Source organism: Portunus trituberculatus, chromosome 17, assembly GCF_017591435.1.
Source record: "Portunus trituberculatus isolate SZX2019 chromosome 17, ASM1759143v1, whole genome shotgun sequence".
Classification (NCBI taxonomy): domain Eukaryota; kingdom Metazoa; phylum Arthropoda; class Malacostraca; order Decapoda; family Portunidae; genus Portunus; species Portunus trituberculatus.
In genome coordinates, this window is record NC_059271.1 from 22,907,875 (window position 1) to 22,930,374 (window position 22,500).

General features: G+C 42.9%; 1 protein-coding gene across 1 annotated transcript in view; it reads right to left on the reverse strand.

The window, feature by feature from the left end:
* Window positions 1-17,145: 17,145 nt before the first annotated feature.
* Window positions 17,146-22,500, reverse strand: part of LOC123504883 — a 38,260-nt gene continuing 32,905 nt past the window's right edge. The window contains 2 exon segments of the mRNA XM_045255788.1: window positions 17,146-19,076; window positions 21,238-21,488. Coding sequence (XP_045111723.1) covers window positions 18,504-19,076; window positions 21,238-21,488 — 824 coding nt within the window. The 3' untranslated portion in view covers window positions 17,146-18,503.

Sequence of the window (22,500 nt, forward strand, 5' to 3'; positions counted from 1 at the left end):
AAAAAGCGAGTCTTATTCTTAGGTTTTCCTTTCCACAAGCTGATCCAAAACAAGAGGAGAGGCGAAGGTGCAGCGGCGTTTCCAATCAAACAAATCCACGCACAATGTATGGTCCGTGTCAGTGTTCTTGTGTTGTGTTACTCTTCAGGTTTTGTGTCAGCCCCAGTCAAATGTGTGTTCTATGACCGATAAGACCTTCCTTTTCCCCTCCTCCAGAGCTCCCTCCATTCCTCCTGCCTCAGCAAACCTGTGTAATCATATGTTTTACTTATTCATTTGTTTACCTATTTTTTTTTTTTTTTTATTCGTGGTTATGACTCGTTAGCTTTTATACTTGTGTACTCCTTTTGTCTTCGAAGTTTCCTCATTCTCACAGCATAAACAAGGAACATCATATTTAAGACTGGTGTGTGTGTGTGTGTGTGTGTGTGTGTGTGTGTGTGTGTGTGTGTGTGTGTGTGTGTGTGTGTTTTCATGGCACAGTAGCAGCATATAAGTATTCTGTTTACATCAGTTGGGTGACGAGTCTGGGTCACGCGTACCTATAGGAAAGTAAAATCAAACATGCTAATATTGGAACGGAACACACTTTTCGCGCTGTAGATGTTTCGAGTCCAGGGTAGCGAAGAGGCGACTAGAGCCTGGTGAGAGAAAAGAGTACGAAACTAGGGGAATAACCTGTTAGCTGGACGGTTTTTGAATGTGCACGATTGATAGATTTGAACCACTTTATCAGGCTATAAAGGAAAAGTGTGCCGAGGTGGTTGTGTTGGGGAAACATTGAAAGAAAGAATACAAGAAAAATGAGCTGAAGTACTGTGGCTTGAAGGAAAATTATTTAAAGTAAGTGAGAGGGTGAAGGAATCGGGGTTTAAGAGCAGGGAGCGAAGGAAAAAGTGATAAATAAGAACAAGACAGCTGTGAGTGAACGAGTGATTTGAGAGGGTACTTGTATTGATTTATAGTGGGAGAGGGGAGAGCAGTGAAGGAATGGAACGATACCAGATTGAGAAGATAACAAGAAACGGAGAAAATAACTGAAGGGTAAAAAGACATAATAGCATGTGAAAGGGGAACCAATGATGGAGGGAGACACGTGGCTAGTTAGTGAGTGAGTAAATGAAGAGAATGACTGGATGGAGTGACCCGAGGTAGTTATGTACACTGAGATCATATTTCAGTAGCAAGCTGCACGTGGAGGTCATAAACAGCCCTTCCTTTAGCCGGCGCGCGTGTCCATTACCTATTAACACTGGAGACTTTATTTACTGAGCGAGTAAACTGTAGTACTTTTCAACTCGTGCCGTGATTGGTCCCTGCAGTTGTCCAGCGGTTATTGATGAACTGACTTAATGTTTGCTTGCTGCTGTTGTGCCTCTATTTTTCCTTCCTTCCTCTCTCCTCGCATTATTTATACATCTTCATAACTTTATGTAAATATAATGTATTATATTTCTTGACTTGCGCTGCTCTTGTTGCCTTTTTTTTCTGTTTCTTCCACGTTTCATAAGTGTTCGTTGTATCTTATTTCGAACTTTGCTCACTTATTCATAGGACGAAAATATTTGAACCCGTAGGAAATTTTCATGGATTTATTATTCGTATCTATTTTCAATTGTATTTACATTTCTCGTCTAGTTTGATCATATTTTGACAGGAGATTTGTATTCTCATCATAAAAAGTCACATTGCGAATAACTATAACTAGCAGTCAAAAAGTTGTAATAGACTAGAATAGATATGAATGATTACTACCACATTTTAAAGATATACATGTGTAGCGAGTAGCTGTGAACTCCAAATGCTGTGGCTAACATGGTAAAGATACTAGACAAAATATGACATCGCAACTACGAGACAAGTGTCAAGTTAGTGACGAGCTTGAATAGCATACCGCCGCACTGCATTAGTTATGTGGCGAGGAGACCGTGAAAGTTTGTGTTATATTGTTCCAACCTTATTTTTCATGAGTTGTGTGACTGACGAGCAAGGTTGAATCATTCACCATCTATCAATCATATCATCTTGTTTCGACGAATTAACAATCAGCACAGCGATGTAAGCAAGGTGTATGTGAGCTAAGTTGACTGACTGATGGATTGATTGTTGATAAATTGGAGTTATAACACCAAAGAAGAATCACTTTACTTAAGGTTTTAAGATAAATAAATGAATTCACTGGTTAGAGCTTGATTAGTCTCAACGATCGTTGCTTCTGTACCATCCAACGTGGATTTGTTTCTTGAATGAGAGTCACAAGTGAATTGATTTGTGAATGAGTTAAGATGAGAGACACTTGTACTCACTTGCCACGCTTAAAACTGAAAACAAATTACGCGTTACCTCACGGAAGTCAAATGAAAACACAACCATACCTTAGAAAGACATTTTTAATGGAGTCTTCCGTTGTTACTGTTTTTAAGCTTACAACTTTATTCGTTTATTTTCATTCCTTTCTCTCAAAACACGTTATTCTTTTTAACACCTAAAGTATCGACTATAACTACCTGGCTTCAGCTCGCCCCTCCTTCCCTCCCTCCCTTCCGCCCTCCCTCCCCATCCCTCTCCCCTTCTTCCTGTCGGTCCTTGTATACAGTGATTGGTTTTGTTCCTTTCGGGCTTGACATCTGTGTAAATATTTTGTACATATATGAATTAATCCACACTGTATCCTTTTTAATAAACTTCAAAGGTGTTCCGGTGTATGTCTTCTCCTGAGTATTTTAGCGGATCGCATGACAGTGACGCGCGTTGTGTGTGTGTGTGTGTGTGTGTGTGTGTGTCTTTAATGTCTTGTGCCAGGTAATATCCTCAAGTAATGATGAATCACGTTTGCTTGTTGCATTATTGAAGGAAGTACGCAATGAAAGAGAGAGAGAGAGAGAGAGAGAGAGAGAGAGAGAGAGAGAGAGAGAGAGAGAGAGAGAGAAATAATGCAGAAATTGAATATGTTTAATCTTACAGGAGGAGGAGGATTGTTATGAGGAACGAGAAAAAAATTACCATTACATAACGAAGCCGATTCCATAATGACGATCTCTAGTATACATACACCATTAGTACTCTTCAGGTGGTGGTCATTTACAGTAACAAACGACCAACGACCACCGATATACATGGTGACCTAACGCTATCGAAAAACTATTACGATGCTCCAAGAATATTTAGTTCAAGCCGTTATGACATACCTTCGCTTCTCTGACCGCACGTGTTTAGCCAATACCGACAGTAAGTAGGACACGGCCTTCGCATGTACTTACTTCTTCGTTTTCTGGTTCGCTGGCCTGCCGTTGGTCGGTGGATGAGGCTCATGAAATATTTACGTGGGCAGGTGGAGTTACAAGGACTCAGCATAGATCGATGGAAGGTTTATCAGAAATGCATGACTGAAGGCGAGGGAAGACTTGAGTTGAGCTAGAGCTATAGGGCCAAACAGGGTGGCAGGTGACCATGGTTATTATTCTCTTACCTCTTCGAACTCTCTCTCTCTCTCTCTCTCTCTCTCTCTCTCTCTCTCTCTCTCTCTCTCTCTCTCTTTCTACGGCTGGACTTCCGTCCACCGTGGCAGATTGCCGGGGTGGAGGGTGAGCCTTCCTATACCGATTGTCGCTTGTGTCGAGCTCCTCTCTCCAACACCATTCAGCACTACTGCATGGAATGCCCCGCTGTCACCCATCTCCTGCCCCAAGGACTGTCACTGGATGCTGTTTGCCGCTATCTTCTAGCTCATAACGTTCTGGAGGAAATGCTATTAAGACATCCGGGATTTTGTGGATATTAACCTTTTGACCTGCGTGGCATTTATTAAGGTTTTGATAATATAAACTCTTTGCCCTGCGTGGCATTGTTTGCCTGTGTGTGTGTGTGTGTGTGTGTGTGTGTGTGTGTGTGTGTGTGTGTGTGTGTGTGTGTGTGAATGTGGGTGCTCCATGCTGGCTGCATTGCTAATATGTATAATGTATTGTGTTGCCTGGCGCAATTGCGCAATAAATTAATCAAATCAAATCAAATCTCTCTCTCTCTCTCTCTCTCTCTCTCTCTCTCTCTCTCTCTCTCTCTCTCTCTCTCTCTCTCTCTCTCTCTCTCTCTCTCTCTCTCTCTCTCTCTCTCTCTCTCTCTCTCTCTCTCTCTCTCTCTCTCTCTCTCTCTCTCTCTCTCTCTCTCTCTCTCTCTCTCTCTCTCTTCTATAATTGTTGAAGAAGTTTAATTTTCACCTGTACTTGCCAGGCGTTAAACTATCAGAAGACATACAGACATACCGCTGCTACCAATATTGCGTGTTGGTACTGTGTTACACGACCTTACTCTGATTCACTTCGCCTTGATGTATTTTTCAAGTACTTACTGTCACTAGCACTCCCTGAGACTTCCAGGAAAATTAGAACTCCAGCGATTCGTAAAGATATTTCTTAAGTTCTTCTGAAAATCACGTGCCGCATCTTGTGTTTAACGTAAAAGATGATGCAGGAAAGTCTTTGTGATCCCTCAGTGGTGTTTTTTTTTTATTATCTATTCCCGAGTTATTCAAAGGTAACTGATTGGACATCTCTAACTCTATAGAATTTTGAGTCCTATAGTTTTTTTTATGTCATAGTTTATCATGGTTTTGAAGTTTTATTGATGGGTCAAGTACTTACTGTACGTTAATCCTCTTTACGTAAGTCCTAACTGCGTCATCTTTGCTTACCAACTGCATAACCCATCGTTCCTGTAACTACCCTCACACCATGTTCTATACAACTATTTAGATTATTTTCATGGATCGATCACTTACGAGTTTCCTTTCTTTTGTTGGGAAAGTAAGCCTAAGATACGTAGGTCAGTCGTTCTACCGTCCCAAAAGTAGGTCATTGTCAGAAGGTGAAGGTGGGGGAGGTTCGTGTATACTCAGACAAATTCAGTGTTCGTGTATTAACCAGCACTCGCCGATACCTCAGGGAAGCTAAAGTTTACTGCCTTCATTTCCACGTCCAGCTGTCCGATATGTTTCATGTGGCTGTGTTTATTTTATTGTCAAGTGAAGTATTATTTAGTACAACTCTGCCTCTTGACACACACACACACACACACACACACACACACACACACACACACACACACACACACACACACTGCTCTTGCTCGTTACATACAGAATTACCCTGCTGTCTGACACTTCCCCTTACTGATAAGCTCATTCTCCTTGTTACTTCTCTTCCTCCCTCACTCTCCCTCCTAGCTCTTTCTCTCTCCTCCTCTATCCTTGGTCTCCTCCCCGACCCCTTCACCGCAGCCCTTCATTTATTTAAAGGATATTGAACACCGGTACAGAGGGAGGCAAGGGGAGAGAGGTAGTGAAGGGAGGGATGGAGGAAGACACGCGCAGTACCGTCACTACTTAGGACTTTATCTCTCTCTTTGACTGGCAATACTGAACATGAGGTTGACAGTAGCCAGGGAAGATATGATTGAAGTTTAGTGTTTTTAGTTCATAGTTGTAGTTTTGTTAATGTTTTTTTGTTTTGTTTTTTATTGATTCATATTTGTAGTTTTGTTATTTAAATTTGGTTAAGATTGATAAGGGTTTTTTTCTCTACTTTAGATTCTACTTTGTTTAATTTGGGGCATTGGTCCATATTGAAGTCTTATTTTGTTAGAATTTGGAGTACTGTAAAGAAGAAAATGGCTTGCTAGAGCATAAAAGAAATATACTAAGAGATTAATTATGTTTTTTCTATGTACGGTATAAAACTGTTTGGGACTGTGGTATAAAAGTGTATAAAAAGTTTAAGGCTGCTGTGGAGAAAACAATGTCTTTCATAAATAGCTAGTTGCTCCTTCACATGCCCAGTTTAATGATATTTAAGTAAGTATAGAGGAAAGAAACGGATTCATCGAAAATATGGGCAAAAAACTTTATGTAGTTTAGATTGTTAAACTTATTTTATTTTATTTTATTTTATTAGAGTGTGCTGCCTCCCTCTCAACTGTTAATCCTCCCCACAATTTCAAAGGAATCTCTTTTGTCCTAATAAGCAATCAGATAAACCAATTAATGAAATGATTTTTTTGAGATATAACAATGTGAACTGAATCATTCATCCAATAGAATCGAAGAATTTCCTTTTCACCCTCCTGCCCCTTCTAATCCCTTTTATGGCTGTGTGCAACAACACACAGCGTACTGGCAAACTATCACACATCGATGTTTTCTTTATTTCTTGTTTCTTCATATTTCAATTATGATGTGAGCATCCGACAGCAACAGCAGCAGCAGTAGTAGTAGTAGTAGTTGTTGTAGTAGTAGTAGTAGTAGTAGTAGTAGTAGTAGTAGTAGTAGTAGTAGTAGTAGTAGTAGTAGTAGTAGTAGTAGTAGCAGCAGCAGCAGCAGCAGCAGCAGCAGCAGCAGCAGTTGCAGCAGTTGCAGCAGTGGTAGTAGTAGTAGCAATAGCAGTAGTAGTAGCACCAGCAGCAGCAGTAGTAGTAGCAGCAGCAGCAGCAGCAGCAGTAGTAGTAGTAGTAGTAGTAGTAGTAGTAGTAGCAGCAGCAGTAGTAGTAGTAGTAGTAGTAGTGGTGGTAGTAGTAGTAGTAGTAGTAGTAGTAGTAGTAGGAGCAGCAGCAGCAGCAGCAGCAGCAGCAGCAGCAGCATAAAAACAAAACATTTTATCTTACCCCCTTCATGCCTTCCTTTTTTCCCTATAATTACAGAATGTTGTGGTTAAAAAGATAAAAAAAAATCAAGGACATAAGAAAATCAGAACATAAAGTAGATCAACATGTGGCAGTTCTTGTATACATGTTTACTTACGTCCACTCATCCTCCCTATCCAGAAATCTACTTGATCTAAAGTCCGCCATGAAGTAGGCAGCCGCCAATGCATTACTGGCTCTATCCAGGCATCTAGGAACATGTGCATCATGATATTCACGGGCAACAGACGTGCAAGGTACACACGCCTTATATTATACTAAGCGATGCAAAGCTGCCTTGTCTTGTTTCATTGATCACCTTAATTTTCCACAATTTTCAAACACCCTCGTTTTTCACTTGCAATCGATGATTTTCTATTCGGATCAAAATCTAAATGAAGATTGAAAAAGTTTCGGCCAAAATTTGTTGAGGGCCGTGACGGCCTTGGGCGCCGCACTGGGGGAGAAGGTGGCTGTCGGGTCCGGCCTGGGGCCCAAGGCAGGGAACTGGCAGCAGGTCCTTCTATTCCTTTGCGGCCTCAAGCTTCAGTGATAATCATCCACTTGCAGTGCCTCATACTAGGCAAGGAGTTGCCATAAGCAAGGGATCAATGTCTACCATTCACCAGATGTTGACCAGAGGGGGGAGTCCTTATAGGGAAATAAGAGCTCCTTCCATAGAGTGTCTCTTGATTGTGGTAGCACTGGGCTGAATAAATCGCCATGAACGAGGGCACGCTGTGCACCATGCACTAGACACTGGCAGTACGAGGGGAGTCCTTTAGAGGTGAGAGGGCTCACTTCATGCCAGTGGCTGGGGCGTAGTGTGTGGCACGCTGTGCACCATGCACCAGACACTGGCAGGACGAGGGGGGTCCTTCAGGGGTGAGAGGACTCACTTCATGCCAGTGGCTGGGGTGTGTGTGGCACGCTGTGCGCCATACACCAGACACTGGCAGTACGAGGGGGTCCTTCAGGGGTGAAAGGGCTCCTTCATGCCAGTGGCTGGGGTGTGTGTGTGGCACGCTGTGCGCCATACGCCAGACACTGGCAGTACGAGGGGGGTCCTTCAGGGGTGAAAGGGCTTCCTTCATGTCAGTGGCTGGGGTGTGGTGTGTGGCACGCTGGGCGCCATACACCAGACACTGGCAGTACGAGGGGGTCCTTCAGGGGTGAAAGGGCTCCTTCATGCCAGTGTCTGGGGTGTGTGTGTGGCACGCTGTACGTTATGCACCAGACATTGGCAGGACGAGGAGGGACCTCTACTGGTGAGAGGACTCACTTCATGACAGTGGCTGGGGCGTGGTGTGGTGGGTCATTGCTCATGGCGATCCGTGTGAGGCGCGGCAAGGTTGCCTCGTCACTGCTCTCACACCCTCGGGACTGGGGTGGACCCTTGGGGAGGAAGGGTTCGGCCCAGTACCAAACCAGGAAAGTAGAGTTCAAATAATTTTGTCATCATTATCGACCGCTTCGTTATCGAGGAATCGCTTCGTAGAAAAACGCATCGTGGAAAATCGCATCGTTAAAAATATTATCGTGGAAAATCGAATCGTAGAAAATATCATGGAAAATCGAATCGTAGAAAATATCGTGGAAAATCGAATCGTGGAAAATATTATCGTGGAAAATATTATCGAGGAGAATCGCATCGCAGAAAATATTATCGTGGAAAATCGAATCGTAGAAAACATTATCGTGGAAAATATTATCGAGGAGAATCGCATCGCAGAAAATATTATCGTGGAAAATCGAATCGTGGAAAAACGCATCGTGAAAAATATTATCGTCGAAAATAGTATCGCGGAAAATCGTGAGGTTGTTTATTTATTTATTTATTTATCTATTTATCATATACTTTATAATATATATGTACTGTACCATGTCTTTTTTTTACGTAGGGAAGAGGACCAGCCAAGGAAAAAAAAAAAAGATTAAAGAAAAGGCCCACTTGAGTGCTGGCTCTCTAAAAAGTGGAAAAGCGTCAGCCAAAATTAGGAAGCAAATGCCTCGATACCTCCCTCTTAAAAGAAGACAAGTCGCAGGAAGTCGAAAATACAGAGGCAGGGAGGGAGTTCCAGAGTTTACCAGTGAAAGGGATGAATGATTGAGAGTACTGATTAACTCTTGCATTAGTCAGTTGGACAGAACAGAGATGAGAGAAAGAAGAAAGCCTTGTGGAGCGAGGCCGCAGGAGGAGAGGAGGCATGCAGTTAGCAAGATCAGTAGAACAGTTACCATGAAAATAGCGATGAAAGATAGAAAGTGATGCAACATTTCGGCGGTGAGAAAGAGGCTGAAGACAGTTAGTCAGAGGAGAGAGGAGGGGAGTTGATGAGACGAAAAGCTTTTGATTCCACCCTATCTAGTAAAACTGTGTGACTGGAACTCCCCCAAACATGCGAAGAGTACTCCATACAGGGGCGGATAAGGCCCTTATACAGAGTAAGCAGTTGGAGGGCGAGAAAAACTGGCGGAGACGCCTCAGAACACCTAACTTCATAGAAGCTGTTTTAGCAAGAGATGAGATGTGAAGTTTCCAGTTAAGATTATGAGTAAAGGACAGACCGAGGATATTCATTGTGGAAGAGGAGACAGTTGAGTGTCATTGAAGAAGAGGGATAGTTGTCTGGAAGGTTGTGTCGAGTTGATAGATGGAGGAATTGAGTTTTGAGGCATTGAAAACTACTAGATTTTCTCTGCCCCAATCGGAAATCTTAGAAAGATCGGAAGTCAGGCGTTCTGTGGCGTCCCTGCGTGATCTGTTGACTTCCTGAAGGGTTGGTCGTCTCTGAAAGGACGTGGAAAGATGTAGGTGGTATCATCAGCGTAGGAGTGGATAGGGCAAGAAGTTTGGTTAAGAAGGTCATTAATGAATAATAGAAAGAGAGTGGGTGACAGGACAGAACCCTGAGGAACACCACTATTAATAGATTTAGGAGAAGAACAGTGGCCGTCTACCACAGCAGCAATAGAACGGTCGGAAAGGAAACTTGAGATAAAGTTGCAGAGAAGGATAGAAGCCGTAGGAGGGCAGTTTTGAAATCAAAGCTTTATGCCAGACTCTATCAAAAGCTTTTGATATGTCTAACGCTACAGCAAAAGTTTCACCGAAATCTCTAAAAGAGGATGACCAAGACTCAGTAAGGAAAACCAGATCACCAGTAGAGCGACCTTGACAGAAGCCATACTGGCGATCAGACGGAAGATTGTGAAGTGACAGACGTTTGAGAATCTTTCTATTCAGGATAGATTAAAAAACTTTAGACAAGCAAGAGATTAAAGCTATAGGATGGTAGTTTGAGGGTTAGAACGGTCACCCTTTTAGGAACAGGCTGAATGTAGGCAAACTTCCAGCAGGAAGAAAAAGTAGAAGTAGATACACAAAGTTGAGAGTTTGGCCAGGCAAGGTGCAAGCATGGAAGCACAGTTTTTGAGAACAATAAGGAGGAGCCCATCAGGACCATAAGCCTTCCGAGGGTTTAGGCCAGCGAGGGCATGGAAAACATCGTTACGAAGAATTTTAATTGTAGACATGAAATAGTCAGAGGGAGGAGGAGAGGAGGACAAGCCCAGAATCATCCAAGGTGGAGTTGTGATATATATATATATATATATATATATATATATATATATATATATATATATATATATATATATATATATATATATATATATATATATATATATATATATATATATATATATATATATATATATATATATATATATATATATATATATATATATATATATATATATATATATATATATATATATATATATATATATATATATATATATAGATATGCAGAATTTTGTTTAGGATGACTGTAGTGACCTGAGTTCTTGATTACAAATGGTAATGTCATGAATTTGGGAAGAGAAGAGAAGAGAAGGGGTAGGGAAGAGAGAAAGGGAGAGAGACGGGAAACAGGAAGAAGCTAGGTTAGAAGAGGTGGGGTGGGGGAGAAGTGAAGTGGAAGGAGAGATACAAAGGAGGACAAAGGGGAGCGGAGTGTATAAGAGAGGAAGGGGAAAGAGGGGAAGGGAAGAGAAGTAGGAGAGGAAAATAAACGATGAAGGGGAGGGTAGAAAAGAAGGGGAAGAAGAGTGAAGAAAAGTGGAAAGTAAAGGAAAGTTATAGGTGAGGGTAGGCTAGATGAGGAAAGAGAAAGAAGGGAAGGAGATGAGCAAAGCGTAATAAGTAGAGGAGGTTGAGAGAGAAAGGAGCCACACCGTCTTTACGCTCAACAAATGAGTATTACATATGGCAGTGATATCCTTAGCTAAAGGTAGTGATCATTTGATCCTAAGCTGTCAAATGTTACTGCCACACGGACTGCAACATGTCATTCGGCTGGCCGTGTGAGTTGCGATAGCATCAATTATTATTTTACATTATTATATACTGCATGTAAAGGATAAACGAAGCAACACACTAATGTAATCATAATTATAGACAATTATCATAATTATAAGTATCCATGAAACACATGCTAGTGAAATGGAACTAACCTGATATGGTGAGCGTAGGTATCTTGCGTCCCACGGAGTGTGTTCGTTTCAACCCAAGGAATCTTCTATATTATTTTCTTTATTTTCTATTTCTTTCTCTTCTTTCTTTTCTTTATTTCTTACAGCTCTAATGATTTTCTTTTTTTTCTTACTTCACGAATACAATTCATTTTACGTGTGCATAGGTAACTTTTTTTTATGCGTCTGTGGAAGATTGGAACGCACGCGAAGGAAATGCCGAATCCAAAGATGAAAGTTTCACAAGAAATTGAGTCGAGTTTGCCTCTCCCCTTTCTTCACAAGTACAGAGCTTCATTCTTACGTTTCATTATGTATTGATGATGAAAATGCATAATGACATAATATAAATATGAAAATATAAATAGAATGTGGTGATGACGCGGGAAGGTGTGGATAGTTTGTGGCGTGTGACATGAGCGCATTAACTGTAGCTTGGCAGTATAAGGGTTAACATAAGTGAATGTAATCAAGCTACGATAAGACCATAATATGTTTAACGTCAAAGAACAGAGGAAGTAGAGCTGTCTATAAACGAGATGGAAACATTTCGAAGGACCTTGAGGTTATGAATGAGACAGTTACAAGCGGGAGGAAGATTTCAGAACAAAAAAAAAAAAAAAAGAGACGATGCCGACGCAGGTCAAGTTTCTTAAGACTGTTCTAGTTGGAAGATGAAAATGAATTCGATTAGGTTATTCGGAAGTGGAACTGTGGTACAAACATTATGAACGAAAACTATGATATGTCTAAATTGAAAGGAAAAAGTAAACAAAGGAGAAGACAGAACAATTTGTACTGAATAGAAGATAAAAACAAATGTGGAAATCAATAAAGAGAAAAAAAAAATGAAGTGATAAAGAAAGGATTCCAAAGTCGTTGGCAGGAATTGCGAAAGGACAAGTGATTCTAAAACTTTTATTAAAAGAAAGAACAGAACGTGTCAATATAGAAAAAAAAACTGAAAGGTGAGGATTTCAACAAAGACGAAAACTACTAGAGCTAATTTTGAATGGAAATATAAAGAAATAGAAGACCAGATGAAGGAACGGGTAATAAACGAAGGAAAAGTTACGTAGGTAAAATGTCACTGACGTAAACTAATTTATTGTTGTTGTTAGAGTTACGTATTCGTATGATGACTTATCCAGTGAGGGTAACATTTTGATTCTAGAGAGTTAATGAAGCTTTCTTTTCGTAATCCATTTTATTTCGTTACGTAATCTGTTCGCGCTTAAGAACATAATAACATAAGAAAATGAGGGAAGCTGCAAGAGGCAGTCAGACCTACACATGGCAGTCCTTGTATGAGCAAAGCTACTTAATTCCATTTATCTTCCCCATCTATTGTCTTTTAAAGCTCCCTATTGACTCAGCACTAACATGATTACGGACTCCGTTCCATTCATCAACAACTCTGTTAGAGAACCAGTTCTTTCCCATTTCTTTCCTAAACCTGAATTTCTCAAGCATAAACCCGTGATTTCTGGTTCTATCCTGGTTACTGATGCTCATGTCCCTTTCTTATAACCCCTACATCACTCAAATACTTCTATCAGGTCCCCATATAACCTATATCTCTCTAAGGAATGCAAGTTTAGTTTCTTCAATCTCGCTTCCTAATTAATCTCCCTCATCCCCTGTATCTTTTTAGTTATTCTAGATCTAGAAGTTCTAGAAAAGGAATAATTAATAAAGCCACCAGTTCCCGTTCACTGCGTCAGGTTCGAGGTTCGTGGTTCACTGAGTAAGGAAGCAATAAACCCGCCGGACAAACACTTCGCGTTAACTGTTCCTTGCGGGAGGGTGTACTTGATGGAGCTCTAATGTGTAAAGGTAAGCAGTTGTGCATAATTTTAGTGTCTGATTATGTATAGCATTGTGTAATGTAATGTATGGATATGTAGTGCAGTTTCATAGTCCACAAAAGGATTGTTCTGTATAAAGTTCGTAGGTCATTCTCGAAACTATTACAGCCATTATTCGTGACACTGACCTGCTGCAAAGAATAATCTGCGAAAGCATTAGAGAGATGAGTCCCAGTGTCATTGGAAGTCACCAGTTGTTGTTGTTGTTGTTTTTGTTTTTGTTCAGAATTACGCAACATATCACATAACAGTACGCATTTTTTCAATTATAGAATCAGCAATGCCCGTATCAAAGATTTACTTTATTCGTAGATGTGTCAGCGCAACACGGTGTGGTCGTACGGAGGCTTCTTCACTGCATAGTAGATGTTGTTTGCTGTTTCAACATGACTTTGTATCATCAATTACTAATCGTTTCAGAGAGTTTGAGGGCAAGTTTTTCTAGAATAACTTTGTAAGGAACACGCATACCATTATGAAATTTTGCCACAGTGTATTTGACACCCTCCCCTAATATCCCAATGAATCGTAAACAGTATATAATAATTATATAACAGTATATATAATAATTCTCCCCATAAAAATAGGAGAAAGTCACTTATCCCTCACGAAGAAACGGACAAGTGGTGAGAAATGGTGACGTAGAGAGAGAGAGAGAGAGAGAGAGAGAGAGAGAGAGAGAGAGAGAGAGAGAGAGAGGAGGTAGGGGAATACCTAGACGGGGAGGGGAAGGGAGGAGAGGGGAGGAAGGGAGCGAAATATGGAGAGGGGGACGAAAGAGAGGGAGGGTAGGAGCAGGGGGAGGGACTATGTGGGTGGAGCTTGTTACTACGTCACAGATAGTACTACGTCACCATTTCTCACCACTTGTCCGTTTCTTCGTGAGGGATAAGTGACTTTCTCCTGTTTTTATAAGGAGAAGTGCCATTATTGTATACTGTTGACGATTCATGACACATTGGGATATTCGGGGAGGGTGTCAAGTACACTGTGGCAAAATTTCATAATGATATGCGTGTTCCTTACAAAAGTTATTCTAGAAAAACGTGACCTCAAACTCTCTGAAACGCTTAGTACAGTAACTTGACTGAGGGATTGGGTTGTTTGTTTTATTCAGTTAATGTTTTTATTGAATAGAAAGCAGCTTTCACATTAGAACTGAATTATAAAAACTATATAAGCCTCAGCCGTCAATAAATACAATAGGTAACTCTAATACGTCTTTACTAGACATGGGTAGCTCAGGTGGACGTTTTACACACACACACACACACATGCGCGCACCGTACGCACGCACACGCACATACATGAACGTACCTACACGTGCACGCACACGCACCCACACGTGCACGCACACACACAAGCACATGCGCACACGCACCCACACGTGCACGCACCCACACGTGCACGCACCCACACGTGCACGCACACACGTGCACCCACACACACAAGCACACGCACACACACAAGCACATGCGCACACACAAGCACACATATCCACGTACACACGGACATACACACACACGCACACATACACACATCTACGAGCAAAAATACATACGTCTACGCGCGCGCGCGCACACACACACACACACACACACACACACACACACACACACAAATGCACACGCAGACGCACATACACACTCACATGCATGCACGCACATGCACGCATGCACATACGCTCCCACACTCACGCACGCACACTCACGCACACAGACACGCTAACACACGCACACGCTAACACACTCACACGCTAACACATGCTAACACGCTAACACACGAAGACGCAAACGCACACGCTCACACACACACTCACGCTCACACGCACTCTCTCACACGCACACGTACACTCACGCTTCCTCACTCTCACAGGCTCAAAAACACGCTCACGCACGCTTGCACACACACACACACACACACACACACACACACACACACACACACACACACACACACACACACACAGTCAGAGACTGCAGCAGATCAAACAGTGAAACACACACACCGCGTAATGTAATGGTTAGCACGCTCGACTCACAATCGAGAGGGTCCGGGTTCGAGTTCCGGAAAGTGGCGAGGTAAATGGGCAAGCCTCTTAATGTGGAACCCCTGTTCACCTAGCAGTAAATAGGTACGGGATGTAACTCGAGGGGTTGTGGTTTCGCTTTCCCGGTGTGTGGAGTGTGGTGTGGTCTCAGTTCTACCTGATGATCGGTCACAACGAGCTCCGAGATCTTTCCGTAGGGGAAAGACTGGCTGGGTGACCAGCAGACGACCGTGGTGAATAGCACACACACACACACACACACACACACACACACACACACACACACACACACAGAGGACATAATGAAAGTATCCTGTACAGTGACTGAAAACTTTACTATTACAACTACAGCTTCACTGCGACGTACACATAAATTATACATTTATATACAAACAATTGAACTTAGTAACTAGTATAACGATGGCGCTTCCACCACTACCACCATCACCGCCACCGCCACCGCCACTGCCACTGTCAAGCTGAGTGACAAGAGGGACCAGCCCCCATTAGGCAGAGTGCGTGATAAGGTTGTTTTGTGTACCTCCTCCCAACAAACACTTCACCTGCCTAGTCTGTTAGTGTACCTGTCCTCCCCACAACACATTATACACACACTCACTCTACACATGCACTCACACCTTTAACCCCTTTATTACCATGACACTTCTTCATATTTATTCAGGTGTGCAAGAGGCGATTTTATGCAGCTTCAGGATCTCATGTTGGGATTAAAATAGTAAAGATTCTGGATCCTTAATCTTCTGACATCCATAGAACCTTGCTAATGTAAATAAAATCGTCCAATCACATCCAAAAATCGTGGTAGAAGTGCGTTCCAGTATTGAAGGGATTAAGATTCTACTTGTAATTATATTATGAGTCATGCACGGCACTCGTACTTCGGCTTGTTCTCATCACCACCTGCGTCATATATATTTTTTTTCTACATTTTAGTTTTGCACCTTTGTATTGTGTTAGTAATGCGGCAGTATTTCTTTCTCAAAAATACAATATATTTGTAATTATGAATATCTCTACTTTTTCTTTATTAATGACATGGCTATGGTAATTGAAACTTGATAAATCTATGGTGATGAGTTGGAAGTTAATTCTTTGTTGTGCATATGTTCCCACGTCCCATCACCCTTTCTTGGCTAAGTTGTATACATAAGATGAATATCACTCATCTGAATAGGTATTAAATATATCAAAATCAAAATAAACTCTATAATCACTCACTCACGTAACCCTGACTCACTCACACAGATTTACTTATTCACATCACTACAAACTTTGCCGCCTTGGACTTTATTGAGCATTTTAGTCACCAGTCCCTTGTCTACCAATAATCTTCTTGCCACTAATCCTTGGAGAGTCCACCTGTCTTCGCCTCCAGGGTTCCAGATTGCGGTTACCTTTGCAGTCTCCGAAAAAAAATAATCCCTAATGAAAAGTAAGGAGACGTGACCTTTTGCTGCTGCCGTTAGTCAGAAAATGGTAGTCACGTGTTTCTTTTTTTGTCTCGATTTCTGTACATTTTCTGAGCATCCAGTGAGCGAGGAGGAGTCTTCTTCTATTGCGTCATGTGGCTCTCATACGTGTGCTAGATGTGTTAAATTTATTTAGTATGAATTCCTTTTTATAATCTGGTCTTTTGGTTTATAATGTTATGTAATCTCTCTCTCTCTCTCTCTCTCTCTCTCTCTCTCTCTCTCTCTCTCTCTCTCTCTCTCTCTCTCTCTCTCTCTCTCTCTCTCTCTCTCTCTCTCTCTCTCTCTCTCTCTCTCTCTCTCTCTCTCTCTCTCTCTCTCTCTCTCTCTCTCTCTCTCTCTCTCTCTCTCTCTCTCTCTCTCTCTCTCTCCTTGATGAAACAAGGTTGTGCCACTAGCATCGTCTTATGTAGTGATGTTCCTCCCAATCTTTCTCTCCTCCTCCTCCTCCTCCTCCTCCTCCTCCTCCTCCTCCTCCTCCTCCTCCTCCTCCTCCTCCTTAGTTTATATTTACAAATTATTTATTCCGATGTAAAACGTCTTGTACTCTAAAGCTAAATGTGCGTCTTTGTTTTTTGTACATGACCCGTCTCGTCTGCCTGGGTTGTGTGACACCTCCCAACCCGATCCTCCACCCGCAGTGCTCCCACTTCTCCAACCCACCCATATCCCTCTCCCCTCCCTCCTCTTCCACCCACTTCCCTATGACTAGTCAGTGAAGATCGATAAGTATCTGAATATTGCGCAGTCGATAACATCCCAGGCAGAAAATATTTGCCACCATTGCTTCGTACTTCCCCCCTCCTCCCTCCTTCCCTCCCGCTCTCCTTGACCATCACTCCTCCCTCCAGGAATGACCCTTATCGCCCCTCGCAGGACAGATCAGTGCGTGTCAAAGCTTCCCTACCCCTGACCGCATTGCCTGGCCGGGAGGAATGGAAGGATGGAGGGAAAAAGAGATATATTTGTGCTGCAGGAAAGTCGCTTATGTTATATTCCTATTGTGTTTTTGTTTAAGATTGCAGTGGTGGTGTTTCCGCAGTGCCACACGACTCAAAAAAGTAAAGAAAAAAAAAGATGAAAGAAAAGGAAAGGAAGGAAACTCACGGTAAAAGTTTTTTGCAAGATTCCTGATGAACTAAGCTGGATCTGTAGGGAAACTTTGAGCTGCCTGATGGACAGCTCTCTATTTGTCTCTGATTATAAGCATAAGCATGTCATGAATCGTCTCCTGGAACTGTAAATAACACAAGGAACTCTCGGGATTTAGATTAATTCGTGGTTTAATCTCAGAAACTTTGTTGTTTCCCGTTTTATAAGACTTATTTTTAATTATTTCTCATGCTTATCCAGTTATGTTATTACTGGCTTTGTTTTATGAAAAATTATTTCGGATTAACAACCAAAACTGTATCATCATAGCTAACAGTTCTGTTGTATAATCGAAAAAAAAGGTGATGCAGGGATGATACGGTTGTTTAGAGGATTGCATACAAATTCCGTAGGGGGAGACAGCTCACGAGAGAGGGGAAGGGGACGACAGATTGCGACGTAAGTAGTGAGAGATGTGGCACTGGGGACTCGAGGAAACACACTCATCCAGCAGTATACCTGAGAAGTGGATACACACACCACGTGGTACAAAAGTAACCGACATACGCAGTGTGTGTTGGACCCACGACACAACGTTTGAATGTGTGGTGCACCTTGTGATTTGTGAAATGTCATTATAAAACGTGTGTGTGTGTGTGTGTGTGTGTGTGTGTGTGTGTGTGTGTGTGTGTGTGTGTGTGTGTGTGTGTGTGTGTGTGTGTGTGTGTGTGTGTGTGTGTGTGTGTGAGAGAGATAGGAACACCCTGAGAGCAGTACAAACTGGTGCAGTGGGCGTCGTTACGGCAAAGATTCGGTGCTGAAATAGAACACAAAGGGCCAATAGGAGACATTAAAGAAGAAGACGAGGGCAGGGGAGACCACCCTGGCGATGAAAGAAATCCAGTAGTTGACGGTCCAGGTCTTGCCGTCGTCAGCGTCGCGCAGCATGAGACTGTCGTAGATGTTGGTGTCGATGGGCTTCACCTCGCGAGTGCGGGACGTGGTGGCGCGCGACACCACCCTGGAGAACAGTGGCGGCACATTAATGTCATCTGCGAATACCTCGAGTAGCACGTGCAGCATGACGTGCAGCAAGGTGTGCATGGTGCAGAAGCACAGCCAAGCGTCGATTGCCTTGACTTTGCCCGAGGCGGGGCTGGTGAGGGCGGTGATCACCCACAGCATGAGGAAGGCGCCAACCACACCACAGCTCAGCACCAGGCGGGCAGGTGAGGTGTGCGACACCCACAATGACCCCGTGCTCACCACCAGAAGGATGAAGGAGGGCAAGTAGACCGCTAGCACGGTGAAGGCAGACAGGCGCGCCAGTCGCACCTGCAGCACCACGCCGCTGTGCTGACGGCCACCCAGCTGTGGAAGAGATGCACTTATTATTTCTGCAAGGTGTTTCCTGCGCCCTGCCCAATCACATCTGCTTAGTCGTGCAAGTTACTCAACTATCATAGGGTGAGATTAAATCCCTGCCATAATCCTTCTCTGGTACCTCCCGTTGAGGGACAGAGGTCCACCCACACTCATTTAAAACCTGCCATCACACCTTACCCCGAACTCCACCCTGCCCTGCCCGAGCCCACTCGACATGGCGAGGTGTATTAACAACGAAACCGTCTTTAGGAATGCTTCGGTCGTCTCCTATTGAGTGACGCTATTCTTACTTGCAATATCATAGATGGATCATAACCTGCACACTCCATTTTCCTTGCTGATGAATTAGACGAAAGATTTCACAAGAAGTATTTTTTCAATCGAAAGCCAAACTACTCGATTCTTGCTTTGTCTTTGCATTGAAAGAATCACGTAACAAAATGCAATAACGTGTGCAGCGACTTGATAGATTCATGAGCGAAGCATATTGGCATAGGTGGAGTCATGCACTATTCAAAATAATCAATCTGGTTCAGTGGCGAGTCGCGCACCCATCAACCCCCGCTGCAAACACTGGGAAAGATTGCATTATTGCTGAGTTTTTAGTTTTAGTTTTTAGTCCAGAGAACAGGGAGGCGGTGGCGTAGTGGATAAGGGGGTGAGCGTGAGATCGGGCAGACGTCGGTTCGAATCCCACCGCGTACCGCCGCGTACCGCCTTGAAACTTTGCCATTTGTCGAATGGTTTAAAGTTACCTTCATGTCACCAGGTTCTAGATGATGATATGGGCCCTAATATGAGTACCATTATGAATAACATTGCCTATGCCACTAATAGGTGGAAGCTGAACTGCGCTTCCCACACTCTTCAAGTAGACCCACAGGCAATATAGGCCATAACATGAAAAAAAAAAAATCCGTCTCGATCTGCGAGGTGACAGTCAGGCGCACTCCTCACTGGAAGCCTAACCCGACAGCAAGGCAATAGTCGTTCGAACAAGCACGATGTGAAACCTAGAGACTTTAGAACGATTTGTATTCAACTTTGTTACAATACGATACTCACTTGTCTTTCTGAAGCAATGTTAAAATAGAGATGAAGTTAGTAGTACTGAAACATACGTAGCCTACTAGCAACTCATAATGTAAGTGAAGCATCGAAGTGACCTAGCTAAAACATTTAAATATCACAACCCGATCACTGACACAATACTTCTGTTGTTAACACTAAGCTTTTTATCACCGTTACACGAATTCCTTTTGCACTCTGCAGTATGTTGCCCCATTCTGTTCAACCGTATTTTCTTATGACGAACTATTAATTAAGAGGGAAAATTGTGTCATTTAAGAAAACAAATTGACCATAATTATCTCTCTCTCTCTCTCTCTCTCTCTCTCTCTCTCTCTCTCTCTCTCTCTCTCTCTCTCTCTCTCATGCAAAAAAAAAAGTTCTAGAAAAGTAATGATTAATAAAGCCACTAATTCCTATTCACTGTTTCAGGTTCGAGATTCGTGGTTCACTGGGGTAGTAGGGAAGCAATAAACCCGCAAGACAAACACTTCGCGGTAACTGTTCCTTGCGGGAGGGTGTACCTGATGGACCTCTTGTGTGTACAGGTAAGCAGTCGTGCATTATTGCAGTGTATGATTATGTATAGCATTGTGTAATGTAATGTATGGATATGTAGTGCAGTTTTATAGTCCACGAAAAATTGTTCTGTATAAAGTTCGTAGTTCATTCTCGGAACTATTACAGCCATTGTTCATGACAATGACCTGTAAAGAATATTCAGCGAAAGCATTAAAGACGAGTCTGTGTGACATTGGAAGTCACAGTTCATAATGGTCGTATTAAAAAATACTTTGCGCTCTCGCCACGATTATTTTCAAAGTCAGCAGAGTTTATTAGTTGTTCATAAATGTGTTGGTCGAGGTGATTAGTCGTGTTCCCAAATATATTGTTCATGTTAAGAATTCAGGAATCTTTTTAATCAATCATTAAAACCATAAAAACGCCTTTAAAAGCCCCCGAGTAATTTCACTGGTGTCTTTAGAAAGCAAATGAGGTGCGGCAAAGAAGCGTTTCAGAATATGGTATCATAAGTGACCAGTGTGTTATGGTTGTGTAATGATCCAGAGCTGCTCACCTGCGCATCCTGAAGTTTGATACTAAACTCCTCAATTTCGAAGTCGGTCAATCCCTTGAACCCAGTAAACTTGGCGCTGTTGGTGCCTGTGAAGAGGCGCGTGTGGCGGGCCTCGTGGGGCAGCAGCACCATGGGCAGCTCACACACGTGCACGTCAAAAGGGTAGAAGCTCAGGTCGAAGAAGCAGTTGAGAGGCTGCCGGAAGTACTGCGTCAGGGAGATGGAGGTGTTGGCACCGGGGAAGAGTGTGTCTGTTGAGGAAGAGAAATAATAAGTTAAGATGTAGGAGTCTTCAGTCGTGTGTGAGGAAAATACTGCGTATCTTGGGTTCGTAAGATGATCTCGGCCGCAGGGTTAGAGTATATCTGTATGGAAGAAGAACATTGGTCTGGAATCTCCATATGTGAAGTGAGGAAAATGCTGCACGTCTGAAATCACGTGTAAGGCAACGTGAGACACTGACGTCACCTGTCCTTTACCTCTGGGAACGTCAAGGGGAAGAGAGGGAAGGACGGACAGGTGTGCTGACCGATAGGAGCTGAATCATCTATCTGGTAGTGAATTTTGGAAAGGGGATAAGATGGAAACGCAAAGAAATGCTGTTACGGACACGTGACAAAGATGTGGGGATGGTGGCGAAGACGGCAGCGGTGGTGGCAGTGGTGGTGGTAATAATGACGACGGCGCGGTGGCGGCAGGAGTGTGGGGCGTGGGGCAAGGCCATAAAACAAGGCTTAGCACCACACAGGTCGTCAGGAATCCAGGCTGACCTATTGAAGTAGAGGGGCGTGGACTAACCGAGACATGACTTATTCACTACTTGTGGCGAGGTGGCTGGGAAGATCGGACGGAAGCACGGCTTCGTATGAGTACAATTGTGGTCTTGCTCACCACCACCACCACCACCACCACCACCATTATTATCAGCACCTCATATTACTACTGATTTTCCTCCTCGGCTCCCCATCACCACCACAACAGGCATCATTTCTTCATGAGAGGCGGCCAACTTTTGTAAAGCTGCAGGAGATGAATATTTCACGCTGGTAACCTTTAACGTTACAGTGTGGGGAGAGAAGCGGAAGAAGGGTTATGAAAGGCATGTATAGGCCAGCTTACGGAACTTGGAAGAAATCGCTCTACTCGCATAACAATGATCATCCACCAGCTGCGCGAGAGGGCGAAGGAAAGAATATCAGACGCTTCAAGGCTTTCAGTTTGGCAGTTAATGGAATGTTCTAGGCGGCGGGGAGTTAAGAGGCA